We start from the raw sequence: 16,701 nt of genomic DNA, 5'->3' as shown, positions 1-16,701 counted from the left end.
AAGATTTCTGATTAAAGAGCTTGTAAACCCTTACCTATATCTAGTGTAGTGACTAGCCTTATGTGATACACAAAGATGGAACAAATCCTCCTTGTACCTGTTCAAAGTGCACAGTTTACACAGCATTTCTGAACTCCAGAAGGCAGGGAGCGGGGTTCTGATGTCACACATTGCAGAGTATAGAGCAGGGGTCTTCAAACTACGGCCCTCCAGGTGTTCAGGAACTACAATTCCCATCATGATTAGTCATGTCTGTGAATGTCAAAGTTTTGCAATGCCTCGTGGGATTTGTAGTTCAGCAACAGCTGGAGGGCCGTAGTTTGGGGATCCCTGGTATAGAGCAAGGAGCTTAGTGTAATCTGAGACCTGAGTGGAGGGAATGGGCACACACTCCTCTACACACTCATAGTAAAAAATGCACACCTGAGGCTATGAATCACCTGGTCTGTGCTCTCAAGATGTCTGTTGTCGGCATAGACCAGTGTTTCTCAACTGTATTCAGTCAAGGCACACGTTCAAATTATGCACCCCATTCTAAAATGTAAAACAAAACGAATAGTTTTATATAATGCAGTGGCATCTACAAGTCTAGGACACCCAATATTAGAAGTAATTTATTCTTACAAAACAATATACCTTTGCACACTGGTACTGACTGGTATTCCATTGTTTTCTATTTTCCTTCAGTTTCTCTCTCAGTGCTGATGGGTGGAGCAAGGGAGGGGCAAACAAGGAAGTCCTCAGGTGCCCAACATCCTCCTTATCAATTGATGATGTCATTGGTTGTTAGGATGCCAGCAGCTTGTCCACGTGGTGTCCAAGGTTGTAGTGCTGCAAAATAAAAACTTGTGGCTTTCTGTTACCAAAAAGGCAGGCTTGACCTACCTGCTGGCTTGTTGACAATTTTGGGGGAATTTCGGGCAATGTTTAGACATTCTGCCATGGCACCTCCCGAAGAGCTCAGAAGACACAACACCCTGGTTGAATACAGGGTGGGACATTTATATGGATACACCAAAAACAAAAGTTGGATTCAAAATGGCAGACTTCAAAATGTCCGCCATGGTCACCACCCATCTTGAAAAGTTTCCCCCCTTACATATACTAATGTGCCACAAACAGGAAGTTAATATCACCAACCATTCCCATTTTATTAAGGTGTATCCTTATAAATGGCACACCCGGGTGGATCCATATAAATGGCCCACCCTGTAGACTGTCAGGAGTGACTTATGTCGATAGCAGAGGAATGCGAAGCGATGAGAAGCACACTAGGGGCTAGATTCACGTAGGGGGACGCAAGTTTGTGCGGGTGTAGCGTATCCTATTTACGCTACGCCGCCGCAACTTAGACGGGCAAGTGCAGTATTCACAAAGCACTTGCTCCTTAAGTTGCGGCGGCGTAGCGTAAATCTGCCGGCGTAAGCGCGCCAAATTCAAATTGTCGAGAGGTGGGCGTGTTTTATGTAAATAAAACATGACCCCACGTAAATGACGTTTCTCACGAACGGCGCATGCGCCGGCAGTGAACGTATCCCAGTGCGCATGCTCCTAATCACGTCGCAAATAGTCAATGCTTTCGACGTGAACGTAATTTACGCAAAGCCCTATTCGCGAACGACTTACGCAAACAACGTAAAATTTAAAAAATTCGACGCTTCTTTCTGAATACAGAAAGAAGATACGCCGACGGAGATTTGAATTTACGCAGCGTATCAATAGATACGCCGGCGTAAATTTTTTCTGAATCTAGCCCTAGGTGTTTTGGATAGAGGCAAGCACACACTATAAGAGGATATGCTTTGTTCTTTTTTATTTCAGAGCTTTAAGCTTTAATTCAAACCTTGGCAGTTGTGTGTGTTAAAAAAAAAAAAAAGAAAAAAAAGGGGTGAGGTCGAGCTAACAAGATGAATAGGAAAGAATTTAATTGGAAAAAAATGCCTGTAGCTAATCTTTAAACTATTACTGAATATATGTATCTTTTATTTTCCATGCATAGCTAATCGAATATCACAGTGTTGCTCAGATGGTATTAAGCGACATCCCAAGGAATCCAAGGTAAGGAGCTAGCTTCTGGTAACACTTCATCTTTGCTGGTATATTTGTGACAAAGTGACCACAGTGCTGTGCTGTATTTTATTTGAGGCTGCGACAGGCATGCTTCTGAGGCCATCCATCCCTATAATCACTGATTGTTTACTTGTGACTGTGATGATTAAACTCTGGGGGAGGGAAGCACCACTCGGAGGCACTGCAATTAGACGACCAGATGTAGTGTTTGTAAACCCTCACATATACCCAGTAAAGTTACCTGTCTCAGGTGATACACAGAAAGGAAACTAATCCTCCTACATAAGTTGTACCTGTTTATCTACAGCTGTCTTTCCCCTGCATCCATTCAAAGTGCATAATTTACACAGGATATTTCAGCTCTGAAAAACAGGGGGCAGAGAGCTAAAGCTACATTAGTAAGGAGCCGATTGGAGGGAAGGAACACACCTCCTTTACACAGCACACAATAACAGAGCTGAGGCTGTCAATCAGCTGGAGCTCCCTCCCCTGTCACCATTTTTGTCTCGGTGTCAGGAGAACTGGTCAGAAGTGACTAATACTAACAGAGCAAGCAGAGGAATGAGGCAGTGGACAGAAATTACACTTAGTGCTCTGGATTGAGACAAGTGCACACTATAGAGGAATATGCTTTGTTCATATATGATGTCTGAAGTTTATAACCACTGTTATAAACAGAATGGAACAGAATGCTGCAAAGGATGTGAACTACTTTACTAGACATGTGCATTCGTTTTCGTCTGAATGCATTTTCATCCCAATTTCTTGGTATTTTCGTTATCGTTTTAACAAGCGAAAACGAACGCGCAGAATCCGAAATCCGAAAGATCCGACATAAAAAAGTGCTTTATTTTCGTTTTCGTTGCTACAACAGTTCGATATAGATAGGAGATTCGACATGACGCTGACAATAGCAATCTGTGTCTATCGAACCTGTGGTCGAATGTGACTTAAGCCTCGTACACACGTCCGAGGAACTCGACGGGCGAAACACATAGTTTTGCTCGTCGAGTTCCTTGTGAAGCTGCCGAGGATCTCGGCGAGCCAAATTTTCCCATTGCCGTCGAGGAAAAATAAGACATGCTTTCTTTTTGGCCCGACGAGATCCTCGGCGGTTTCCTCGTTGGAAAGTGTACACACGACCGGTTTCCTTGGCAAAAAAAAAAACCCAGCAAGCTGCTTGCTGGTTTTTGCCGAGAAACTCGGCCGTGTGTACGAGGCCTAACCTTAACTCTATTAGTCCAAGATTATTAGACATAGAGAGAAAAGATTCGACATTATAGAGACAGTGTTGGGGTAGACCATTCGACATGAACGACGAAGATTCTACGAAGCAGCGAAAAATATACAAACGTCAAATCTGTCATTGAAGGCTTATGGTGTCTGTCGAAAGTTCTAAGAAGATTCGACAAGCAGCTAAACTGTACGACGCCGTAATCGTACATTTCTGGTCAAATGCTCGGCCCATAGGCTATAGAAGAATTTGGATGTTTGTTGACTAGTAATAATAATTTATAAATATAATTATTACTAGTCATACAACATTAGAATTCTTCTTGTGGGCGGAGCATTCGACCGGAAATATACGATTGCGGCGTCGTACAGTTCAGCTGGTCCGTCGATTCTTCTTAGAACATTCGACAAACACAATAAGCCTTCAATGACAGATTCAACCTTAATTCTGATTTTCGGACTAATGCATTTTTTAACGAAACAAAATAAATAAAAAAAAATTTTGGGAGTAACGAAATAAATTTCTTTTTTGGACGAAAAAGGGGCACCAGTGGACTAACTAAGGGGCACTTAGAAGATTGTGTACAGGAATGTGTATTGGAGACATTGTATGATTTTTTTTTGTTATTTTTCAACAACTTCAGTAAGCAATGTTTATTGATATTCAACTTAGCCTGGTCTGAAATGACTTGAGGTCAGTCGTAAAGGGGTGCGATGCATGTATGGCATATCACAAGAACAGTGCTTAATAATGGCACAAGATAGAGAAGACACATGCAGTGTCTTTTCTGCAATAAAATCCACCTACCTGCCTGCTTGCAGCATTCCTCTGCATGTAAACAGAGCTGCAAATGCGCAGCTCAGCTTACAGTGCTGACCCGATCCCTGTGTATTGGGATGACTGGATCCTACACAGGCCAATGAAGTCAGCCAAAGAATGGCACACAGAAGAAGATGCCGGTGCCAGCGAGGGACAGGGACAGTTGGAAGAAAGGTAAGTTTCGTATTCTTTAGCTCTGCTTTAATGTCTATATAGGTCACTGTACATTCTGTTTTATGTGTATGTGTTCTCTTTATTTTTTTACAGTGCAAATAAACATCCAATGAGCATTGCAGAACTGACTCCTACAGTAAATGATGTCATTGTCCTCGATCTAGAATTCAAGGGGACCACAGAGCCATTTCATTTAGTTCTGGAGCCTTATGTAATCATCTTTTCTGGAGAAAGTTTCATTGACACCACTATGAGGAAGAAGTTTATAGTAAGTTTTGTTTTTACATTCTAAACATATTAGTTACTCCATTTAAACGGGTTGTAAAAGTAAATGTTTTTTCACCTTAATGCATTAGCTATGAATAAGCACTGAAGTACAGTGCGAAACGCGTCAGCTTCTGTTCTAATTTTTGCTGTGGCATGTAATTTTTGTGACCAGTTTTATTAAAAGGAACGTTTTTGGAGTGCGGCTGTCCCAGCTTTTTCTTTTCAATTTTGCATACCATTGCATTGCCGGCACCCATGGTTTGGATTCAGTGAGACAAGTTCTCTGGTTCATCTGAGCGGTTATCCTTCTTTTAATGCATTCTATGCATTAAGGTGAAAAAAAAAACAACTGTGGATTAGCAGCCCCCCCGAGCCCCCCTTTACTCACCTGACCCCTCGAAAGTCCCACGCCGTGAACGCGCTTACTTCTTCTCGACTCATTCATTGGTTGATTGAAAGCAGCGCAGCCATTGGCTGGCCCTGCTGTCAATCACATCCAATGACGCGACGCGCCGGGGGGGGGGCCGAGTGATACAGTAAGCAGCTATGGCAGCCGACTGTAGGGACCCCAGAAGAAGTGGATCGGGGCCACTCTGTGCAAAACAAGCTGCACAGTGGAAGTAAGTATAACATGTTTGTTTTTTAAAAATAAAGCAATCTGCTGAGGTGCGTTAGTGCACACACACACGTGTTATGACATGCGTTAACATGCATTACGTTTAGGCAGCCCATTCTGTTGAATACCACCAACACAGATGAAATCACATGCATGACCCTTTTTTCAAAATGCAGATGACTACAACTCAATGCAGTTGATTTACTAAAGGCAAATAGGCTGTGCATTTTGCAAGGGAAGTTATACGTTTCAAGGGAATTTGCACCAATTCGTGAAAGTGGTTTTGACACATACAGTAACAGGCTTGTTCCAGGTCAGGGACTAATGCCGCGTACACACGATCACTTTTCGGCATAAAAAAAAACGAAATTTTTTAAAATGTCATTTAAAATGATCGTGTGTTACATCGTTTTTCGGCTTCTGAAAAACAACCAAAAAAAAATTCAAACATGCTGCATTTTTTTATGTCGTTTTTCAAAATGACGTTTTTCGTGTTGTAAAAAATGATCGTGTGTGGGCAAAAACGACGTTTTAAACCTGCGCATGCCCAGAAGCAAGTTATGAGACGGGAGCGCTCGTTCTGGTAAAACTAAAATTCATAATGGAGTAAGCACATTCATCACGCTGTAACAGACAGAAAAGCGCGAATCGTCTTTTACTAACAAGGAATCAGCTAAAAGCAGCCCAAAGGCGAATAGAACTTCCCCTTTAGAGTGCCGTCGTACGTGTTGTACGTCACCGCGCTTTGTTCATCATTTTTTCAAAAACGATGGTGTGTGGGCAACGTCGTTTTTAATGATGAAGTTGGAAAAACTTTGTTTTTTGGACATGCTGAAAAATGTTATTTTTTTCAATGCCGAAAAACGACCGTGTGTCTGCGGCATAAGTGATGATGCAAGCATTAGGGTGAGAGCCCTGCAGCATACATCCTAAAAACTCAGAAAAGCAGTTACCTGTTTTCATTTAACCTGAAAGGCTGCCTTTCTGTGACTCCTTAATTCAGGTGTATAGACAGTTTTGTTAATAGAGTTTTAATGAAAATTAGTATATAACCTCTTCATGATTTAAAACAATATTAAAGCCTTGTTTTAAAAAAAATAAGAAATAACAAACATGTTTTACTTACCTGCTCTATGCAATGGTTTTGCACAGCGCAGCGCAGATTCTTCTCTTCTCGGGTCCCACGCTGGCGATCCTGGCTCCTCCCTCCAGCAAGGTGCCCCCAGAGCAAGCAGCTTTCTCTGGGTGCACCCAAGCAGGCACACTCCCGAGCCACGGCTCTGTGTGTCCATTCACACACAGAGCCGCAGCTCAGCCCTGCCCCTCCGCCTCCTGATTGGCTCACTGGTTGTGATTTACAGTACCAAAAGCCAATCACGAGTGCGAGTCCCCAGAGAGGCAAGGCTCTCGTGGACATCGCTGGATTGAGAGGGGACTCAGGTACGTATTAGGGGGGGGGGCTGCTGTGCACAGAATATTTTTTACCTTGATGTAATGAATGCATCAAGGTAAAAAAAACTTGTGCCTTTACAACCACTTTAACTTACATTTTCTCACTTTAGTCATTCTGCAAAGATGCTGATTGTGCTGTCCTATACAGATAGCTGATAGTGAGTGCTCCAACTAATTTAGTAAATGCAATCATAACATATATGGCAAAAATAACATAAAAATTTGAAAATAGCATTATGCATTGTTTTTAGGAAAGTATTACAACCGCACATAAAATATACTTTGTCTTGTAGATGTGGAATAACAGCAAATCCTCTATCCAGTTTGAGTGGGATAACATTACAGCTCCGAACATCATCCAGATTGAGCCACATAATGGAAGCATTGGTATCTGTAGAATGCTATTATTTTTTGGCCTGTTTTGTGTATTACTGTATATTTTATTTATTAATTTGCCGAATGACAAGTCACTGGCCTTGGAGCAACCCTGGATCCAAACTGATCAATGTAGTGCTAGTCCTAACTACCAAGAATCTTAATGTATAGAAAGAATGCATACCGATCAGCCAAATCATTATGTCCACCCACTTAATACTTAGTAGGTACCCCCTTTGCCATCAAAACAGTCCTGACCCATCGTGGATGCCACTAGACTAGACCTTTGAAGGTATGTTCTGGTATCTGGCAACAAGCCCTCAGTAGCAGATCCTTTGAGTCCTGTAAGTTGCGGCCTTTATGTGAAGTTAGGGCCTTTATGGATCCGACTTGTTTTTCCAACATATCCCACAGATGCTCAGTTGGATTGAGAACGGGAGAAGTTGGAAGCCAAGTCAACACCTAAAACTCAGTATTGTGTTCCTCAAACCATTCTTGAACCATTTTTGCACTGTGGCAGGGCACATTGATCTGCTTAAAGAGGCCACTGCCATCAGGGAATACCATTTCCGTGAAGGGGTGTACTTGGTCAACCACAATGATATAGCAGGTGGTACGTGCCAAGTAACATCCACATAAATAGCAGGACCCAAGATTTCCCAGCAGAACATTTCCCAAAGCATCACACTAACTACAAACCCCTCCCCTTCCCTTCTTCATAAGATAGAGGGAATTGGTTCTGTAGTTCTCAGGAATAACTGAGAACAATGTAAGCAAGAAGACTGCAGCACAGGCAGAAAACACTCTTGCAACATCGCTGTAAGAAGATGGGCTCAGGTAAGTTTTAGGGGGGCTGAGGGGGCTGCTGCACACAGAAGGTTTTTTATGCATAGAATGTATTAACCACTTGTCGACCAGCCGCCGTCATTATACTGTGGCAGGTCGGTACGATCCAGCGAACTGTCTTAGCTGTACGTCGGTCCCTTTAAGCGGGATAGCAAGCGCGCACGCAGCCGCACTGCAGGGGTGCCGATGCACGTGGCCGGCGGTCGTGATGACCGCCGGCCATGCACCATTGCGGGCACAAGAGGCAGAACAGGGACGTATTTATGTAAACACACACATACCTGTCCTGTGAGGAGAGGAAAGGCAGATCGTGAGTTCCTACAAGCTAAGAACCACGATCTGTCAATTCCTCCAGTCACTTCCATCCCCCATATAGTTAGAACACACACTAGGGAACTCAGTTAACCCCTTGATCGCCCCTTAGTGTTAACCCTTTCCCTGCCAGTGACATTTACACAGTAATTAGTGAATTTTTATAGCACTGATCGCTGTATAAATGCCAATGGTCCCAAAATGGTGTCAAAAGCGTCCGATGTGTCTGCCATAATATTGCAGTCCCGATAAAAATCGCAGATTGCCGCTATTACTAGTAAAAAAATTATAATAATAAAAATGCCATAAATGTATCCCCTATTTTTTAGACGCTATAAATTTTGCGAAAAACAAACAAAATACGCTTAATTGCGATATACATATCGGCCTAAACTGTGGAAAAAATTTGCTTTTTTAAAAAAAAAAGAAAGCTATATTTGTGGTAAAAAAAAGGCGTACATTTTGTTTGGGTACAACGTCGCACGACCGCGCAATTGTCAGTTAAAGCGTTGCAGTGCCGTATCGCAAAAAATGGCTTTGTCATTGAGCAGCCAAATCTTCCAGGGCTGAAGTGGTTAAGATAAAACACCTTCTGACTTTACAACCATTTTAAGGCTGGCTTCACATCTCTGTGCGGAGCTGCTTACAGCAGGGGTCCGGTACGTCCCTGTTCACCATTTCAGGTCTAATTTTGGTCCGAATTTTTGGCTGAACTCGGACCTGAAACAGACCAGAAGATGCACAGGACTCCTGTGCAATTCGCTCGGCACCTGCCCCAGTAGATGTGTGAACCTTCTCTATCGAGAGCCAGTCACAGGCTCCTGACATGCAAATTGGATTTGGGGAAACCCACATCCAGTTAGCAATAGTGTGAACCCAGCCTCCAGGTGAAATTTGTCTTTAATGGCTTCCTATGCCTCGTACACACGGCCAGACTTTCAGAGGAAACAAGTCAGACGGACCTTAGATAGAGAACCTGTTCTCTATCTTTCCGTCTGGCCCCGTACACACGACCGAGTTTCTCGGCAGAATTCAGCCAGAAACTCAGTTCAGAGCTGAATTCTGCCGAGAAACCCGGCCGTGTTTACACTTTCGGCCGAGGAAGCCGACGAGGACCTCGGCGAGGAAATAGAGAACATGTTCTCTATTTCCTCGTTGTTCAATGGCAAAAGTCGGCCCGCCGAGTTCCTCGGCGGCTTCCACACTGAACTCGACGAGGAACTTGATGTGTTTGGCACGTCGAGTTCCTCGGTCGTGTGTACGGGGCCTCAGACTTCTGACGAACTCACGGCGGACTTTTCCATGGTTAAAAGTCCGACCGTGTACGAGGCATAACTGTGCTTTTCTGACCCTTGTAATATACAGTTTGGAACAAGCATTGCAGGTTAGTATGCACTGCTCTATGTACGCTATAAATCCCATAGTCCAAAGTCAATCTCCAGAGCAAGTGGCGACATTCCTGTGGGACCAATGAGAACAAACATAGCCACCCTCTAAAAGAAAGTCAGATCATGGCAGCAAAAAAAGGGATTTAAAAAAAATAACAAACATATGATACTTACCTCCACTGTGCAGTTTGTTTTGCACAGAGTGACCCCTCTTCTGGGGTCCCACGGTGGATCTCGTGGCTCCTCCCCACAGAGCTAACCCCCTCTGGGAAGCTCTCTCCAGAGGAGGTTACCTTGCGGGTGCGCTCCCGTGCCCTACAATCGGCGTCCATAGCCGCCCTTTGTATGACTCAGCCTCGCCACCTGGCGGCTGCGTCATTGGATTTGATCGACAGCAGAGCGAGCCAATTGCTGCGCTGCTATCAATCTATCCAATGAAGAGCCGATCAGGCATGGGAGAACCACGCAGGATCACGCCCTCGGAAAAATCGGGGCTCAGGTAAGTAAAACGGGGGTTTGGAGGGGGGATGGTTACTGCAAGGTGTTTTTTCACCTTAATGCATCGGATGCATTAAGGTGAAAAAACACAAGGGTTTACAACCCCTTTAAGGATACATACTTTTAATAGAATTTTTTTTTTTTAAGAGATTAATGTCAATTTAAGTCACTTCCTGTAGTTGTATTCCCTTACAGCTGGTGACATTGTTCTCAATTTCAGAGCCCAGTAATTTCTCTGAATTTGAACTGATCGTCACTGGATTACAGACTGGATCCTGTAGAGAGAATGTGAATTGCCACATATTACATTCTCCGGAGACCGTGGTGCTACACATGGAAGCCAATTTTAAGGTTTTTATCTTGTTATACTGTTTACTAGTTCATACTGTGTTAAAATGTTTTACCACCCCCCTAAATGCTAAAGTGAACGAGCCCTAAAAGTTCCAGCTAGCTTTATTTTCCAGGTTTGTGCAGTTTAGTAACAGTTTTTTTTTCTCCTTGAAAACTTGTATTGCTTTATGCTGTAATCTTTTTGCAGGGCCCAGCGGTTTCAATAGCCATCCCATCACTCGACTTGGAACTCATAAAGCTTGGCACTAAAGTTCTCAGCACCTTTTTCATTGAAAATATGAGTTCACTGGCTGCAAAGTGGAAGATGTGTGAGAGCAGAGTCTGTCTTACCGAGCGAGGAGAAGAGGTAGTGTGTATGATGGGGAATTTCTTTTTATATGATAAAATACTCACCATGGACCTATTTAGATTTGTGGTCATTCACTCTGTCTATTGCAAAGAGCCTTTTTAACATGATAATATTGTTTTTTTGTTTTCTTTAACCACTTAAGACCCGGACCTTTATGCAGGTAAAGGACCTGGCCAGTTTTTGCGATTCGGCACTGCGTCTCTTTAACTGACAATTGCGCGGTCGTGCGATGTGGCTCCCAAACAAAATTGGCGTCCTTTTTTTTCCACAAATAGAGCTTTCTTTTCGTGGTATTTGATCACCTCTGCGGTTTTTATTTTTTGCGCTATAAACAAAAATAGAGCGACAATTTTGAAAAAAAAAAACAATATTTTTTACTTTTTGCTATAATAAATATCCCCAAAAAAGATATAACATTTTTTTTTCTCAGTTTAGGCCGATACGTATTCTTCTACCTATTTTTGGGGAGAAAAAACGCAATAAGCGTTTATCGATTGGTTTGCGCGAAATTTATAGCGTTTACAAAATAAGAGATAGTTTTATTGCATTTTAATTAATATTTTTTTTTTACTACTAATGGCGGCGATCAGCGTTTTTTTTTGTGACCGCGACATTATGGCGGACACATCGGCCAATTTTGACACATTTTTGGGACCATTGTCATTTTCACAGCAAAAAATAAAAAATGCATTGTTTACTGTGAAAATGACAATTGCAGTTTGGGAGTTAACCACTAGGGGGCGCTGAATGGGTTAAGTGTGACTTCATATGTGTTTCTAACTGTAGGGGGGCAGGGGCTGGACGTGTGACGTCATTGATCGTGTTTCCCTATATCAGGGAACACACGATCAATGACACTGCCACAACAAAGAACAGGGAAGGTGTGTTTACACACACCTCTCCCTGTTCTTCAGCTCCAGAAGACCGATCGCGGGACACCGGCGGAGATCGGGTCCCCCGGGCGCGGTCACGGAGCTTCGGACTGGGTCGCGTGCACGCACCGGCGGCGTGCGCGCATCCCCACGGCTATGGCCACGTACAGGTACATGGATGTGCCCAGCCGTGCCATTCTGCCAACGTATATCGGCGTGAAGGGGTCCTTAAGTGGTTAAACAACAAACTTTTATACCTAACTGCTTTGAGCAATCTTGCACAGAGCTGCCCTGATCCTCCTCGTCTGGGATCCCGCGCCAGTGCTCTTGGCTCATCCTCTTCTCTGTGTGGCAGCAACTTTGTAGAGGCAGCAATTCAGAGGCCTTACCTCACACAGATTAAAGTGTAATTCCACATTTGCAGTCACATTTGATAAACACTCACAATATGTTTGTTATGTGTTCCCATTCACACAACATACTTCATGTGATTTTTTAATAAGATGTTTCTTTGGAGTAGGCTTATTCACAGGACTACAAGCTATTCTGAACAATTTCAAAGTGAAAGTGAAGGAACAAACTGGGGGTTTACTGCTATATATAATTAAAAATTTGGTTAAGAGATCATCAACGGACCTCTACAGAGGGGTTTTGCTCTTCCAATCAAAAAAAAAAAAAAGTTCCTTGCATAAAACAGTATAGAGCCGAGTATGATGGGCAATTCAATTTGTCTAAGTTGGTCCCCCTGAAAGCTGTCCAATGAATGTTCATGAATCTAAACACATAGGCCCGGATTCACGTACCTCGGCGCATAGTTATGCCGGCGTAGCGTATCGAATATACGTTACGCCAACATAGCGCAGAGCGCAGAGCGGCGAGCACAGTATTCACCAACGTTGCGCCGGCGTAACGTAAATTTGTCGGCGTAAGCCAGCCTAATTCAAAGTAGATGGAAGCGGGCGTAATGCATTTAAATGAAGTGTGACCCCATGCAAATGATGGGCCGAACGAACGGCGCATGCGCCGTCCCATGGACGCATCCCAGTGCGCATGCTCAGAATCACGTCTAAAATACTCCATAAGATACGTCGAATCACTGCCTACGAAGTGACGTAACCTACGCCCAGCCCTATTCACATACTACTACGTAAACGACGTAAAATTCTACGGCTGTTCCCTGGTCCATACCTTAACATGACTTACCCCTGCTTTATGAGGCTTAACTTTACGCCAGACGTACGACTTACGTAAACCGCGTATATGAATGCGCCGGGCACAAGTACGTTCGTGAATCAGCGTATCTCCCTCATTTGCATATTCAAATCGAAAATCAATGGAAGCGCCCCTTGTGGCCAGCGTAAATATGCGCCGACGATACGGCGGCGTAGGAAACTTACGTCGGTCGGATGAAGCCTAATTTCAGGCGTATCTAGTTCTATGGGCACGGCGCATAGATACGACGGCGCACATTGACACTTACGCGGCGTATCTCGAGATACGTCGGCGTAAGTGCTACGTGAATCCGGGCCTTGGTCCCAAAGTTCAATGCATATGTAAACATTCAGAACATATGTAGTGTGTCCACAGGTGACATAGAGCATCTCTCACGTGTAGCTATAATGATTACTCCCGTTTTTTTTTTTTTTTTTAATCTCTGGGGTATAATAGAGGTGATGAAGAAATTTAAAGGTTAAGTTCACCTTTGTGAAAAAAAAAAAAATCCACATATTTTGCAGGAAAAAAAGTGTGCGTTTATTTATATTTTTTTACAATGGAGCCTGTAAAGGCTCACAGGTGCAATGCCAGGCTCCTGCATGTGGGCAAGGCTAGGGAGTTTGTACTCAGGTTAAAGAAACATCACACAAAGTCCAGAAAAGGTTGCACAGTTAATGTATTGATGAGTTGCACGTAAGGTAAACGATGGCAATCACTGGCACTAGTAATATTGAAGCACTTGAAGTTCCAGACACTCTTGTAGTAGCAAACTCAGTACCACTAAAGCCCAATTCACACCAGTGCATTGATCTGTATTTTAGCACAGCTGTAAAATGCAGATTAACAGAAGGACATCTGTAAAACAATAACCTCCAATGTGTTCTATTCCCACTATAATGCTGCACATGCATGTTAATGGACATCAAAATGTATGTCAACGGATATCTAGTAAATTATGCAAACGTGAATTGCGCACAGACGCATTGCATTTGGATGATATTATGACATCACCACCCAACTTTTCCACCTTGTCCGATCAGAGATCACTTTGCATTAATTCAGAAAACTACAAGGTGTTCTATAAATTGGCACTCGTGCATTCTTCAACATGTGAAGCATTCATCTATTAAAAAAAATTAAAAGGGGGGGGAGTTTACAAATACTGGGCTCTGTTAAGCAAAATGCGCTGCTCTTTTGTAAACATGCAGATGTGCCATTAACTGTAAATATTACCCCCACGCATCCGAACATGTTTGGCTTTTTTGGGTGTGTAAAACCACACAGTGTGTTTTAAACAAAAGGTCGGGGACTTTTTCCCTTCTTTTCCTGCTGGTGCATTAGTCCATTAAGATGTCATAATCTGATTGTTTATAGGATACAGAATATAACTCTGATTGCTGATATAGCTTTGTTTTATCCACTTCCACACGGATAGCCTTGATGCTAACAAACTAATAGCTCAGCTTCCTTTTACAGTAAAATATTATCCTTTGCAAAAAGCATGCCCTGCCATTGTCTTGTGTCATAATTGATCTACATTATGTACATTGTTTACATCTGCAGGAGTCCCAGTTTTCCATTGCGCCTGACTGTGGAGTGTTAGCCCCTCTGGGTACAGCACAAGTTTCAGTCCTATTTAAACCCTTGACCTGTCAGAGGCTAAGGACAGTTTTGGAATTGAAGGTGGAGAATGGTGAAGGGAGGTAAGTGATGAATAAGGAGCAAAATAATGCACACATTTATCTGGAATTTACATAATCTTACATCCCACATACTGTACATACATCTAAAGCTTAGTGAATCTCTGAGAACTTCAATCATTCAATCATGTGCAAATAAAAATACAATTCTTTATTTTCCTTGCATGTGATTAGATATTAGATAATCTTTGCAAAGCAAATTTCCCCCACATTTACTAAGCCAAAGGAAGATTCCATACAAACAGGGCCGCCATCAGGAATTATGGGGCCCCTTACACAGCTTCAGGCATGGGCCCCCTGGCGCAGAGAACCGGGGGGAGGGGGGTGCTGCCGCCTCAAATTTAGGCTAGGGGGGGAGGGCGCGGCTAATTGCCCTGGGGACCTCTGGGCCCCTTACAAAAAAAATGTATAAAAAAAATAAAAATAAAAAGGGGGGGGGGTGTAGTCCCTGGGGACCTCTGGGCCCTTTAATAAAAAATATATAAAAAAATGTATTACAAATAAATAAAAAAAGGAGGGTTACCATCCGGGACCCTGGGGAACTCCGGGCCCTTTAATAAAAAAAATATATAAAAAAAAAATTAAAAAAAGGAGGGATTGCCATCCGGGGCCCTGGGGACCTCTGGGCCCTTTAATAAAAGCAAAAACATTTTTTTATAAAAAATTGCCATTCGGGGCCCTGTGGACCTCCGGGCCTCTTCCAAAAAAAAGGGGGTTGCCATCCAGGCCCCTGGGGACCTCCGGGCCCCTTACAGGTGTACTGCCTGTACCCCTCCCTGATGGCGGCCCTACATACAAAGTGAAAATTCCCTTGCAAAGTGAATAACTTATTTGTCTTTAGTAAATCAATCCCATGGTCTCAACAATTGGAATCAGTATTGTACTGCAACACTCTAGGGTCCCAAGTGTATAAACGTGTTGCTTTCTGCTGGCTTTATATATTTGTAATGATGCATACAACACTGCATCTATTTCCTAGTAGAATGAGCATCACATGAAATGACGTGAACACCTGAAGCCCTTGAATATCAGCCAGATTAGGACTTGGTTGCTTGATTTTGTCTATGACAGCCAGTACAGCATAAAGCACATCATGGATGATGCCACTACATAAAAGTACTTGTTCAGTTATTGCATTTGTATTTATTCCAGCTACTTGCCGGTTGTTGCTGATGTACAGGTGCCCCAGGTTTGTCTCCTTAACAGCTGCTTAGTGTTTCCTGAGATCTATTTTGGAGTCCCAGCTCAATCTACAGTAAAAATGTTCAATCAAGGGCGACTGCCAGCATCTTTTTCATGGGAAGAGGTAATTGTTTTATAGTGTTTTATGATATAACATGATCTAAGTTTATTTATGTAACAGATTGAAAAAAGGCACAAAGTAAGGAATATAATGTTGTCAGTATTCAGGACCAGGGCTGCTGATATGGGGGGGACCACCAGTCCTCTTGTAGGGGGCCTGAGCACACAGGGGGGCCCACACAGGGAGGGGGATTAGTAATGGATGACAATTGCAGAACTCTTCCTCCAGTAGCTGAAAATTGGTCTCCCCCTCTCCCTGCTCCCAGCTTTTATCTGCTGAGAAAGAGACAGTAGTCCCTCACTAATTCCCCCTCCCAGTGCCCAGCCTGTATATTTTTTTCATCTCCTCTTCATTTTTATTTATTAACTCAGTTTTATCTTTTGATCTAGCAGGAGTTCTGTGAGTTCTGTTGTATTTGTGTCTGCTAATAATGACTTTATTGTATTTTTTGTGAAATATATTATTTACTTGGGGGGGGGGGGGGCCCTGTCAGGTAGTCTGTACGGGGCCCCACGATTTCTATCAGCAGCCCTGTTCAGGACCGTATGACGAATATCTTACATTCCCTATTCTCACTAACGGGACACACATTAGACAGACACATTTACTATACTGTCCCCACACAGCAAACATGCTGCTTATTAACTGGGAAGTCTTGTGTTTGTTTTTATTAACACTGTAACATTGTTAGGTATGTAGCACATACCTTGGTGATGCTTTTTTGAAGACTGCTAGCTTCCCATCCCTTGATCAGAGCATTTGTATATAAGGCCTCGTACAGACGGACGGACTGTCCGCTGAAAACGGTCCGCCGGACCGCTTTCAGCGGACATGTCCGCCCGGAGATTTCTGTCTGATGG

At 43.2% G+C, this 16,701-nt stretch overlaps 1 protein-coding gene across 1 annotated transcript in view; it reads left to right on the top strand.

Annotated features, from left to right (window-relative positions):
* DLEC1 (DLEC1 cilia and flagella associated protein) overlaps positions 1 to 16,701 on the top strand; it is a 135,701-nt gene that overhangs the window by 49,680 nt on the left and 69,320 nt on the right. The window contains exons 15-21 of the mRNA XM_040352791.1: positions 2,000 to 2,058; positions 4,391 to 4,565; positions 6,926 to 7,019; positions 10,272 to 10,402; positions 10,590 to 10,748; positions 14,402 to 14,541; positions 15,691 to 15,844. Of these exons, the coding sequence (XP_040208725.1) occupies positions 2,000 to 2,058; positions 4,391 to 4,565; positions 6,926 to 7,019; positions 10,272 to 10,402; positions 10,590 to 10,748; positions 14,402 to 14,541; positions 15,691 to 15,844 (912 nt within the window). The remainder of the gene's footprint in view (positions 1 to 1,999; positions 2,059 to 4,390; positions 4,566 to 6,925; positions 7,020 to 10,271; positions 10,403 to 10,589; positions 10,749 to 14,401; positions 14,542 to 15,690; positions 15,845 to 16,701) is intronic.

This window comes from Rana temporaria, chromosome 5 (genome assembly GCF_905171775.1).
Source record: "Rana temporaria chromosome 5, aRanTem1.1, whole genome shotgun sequence".
Taxonomy (NCBI): domain Eukaryota; kingdom Metazoa; phylum Chordata; class Amphibia; order Anura; family Ranidae; genus Rana; species Rana temporaria.
This window is presented reverse-complemented; position numbering and strand designations above follow the sequence as displayed.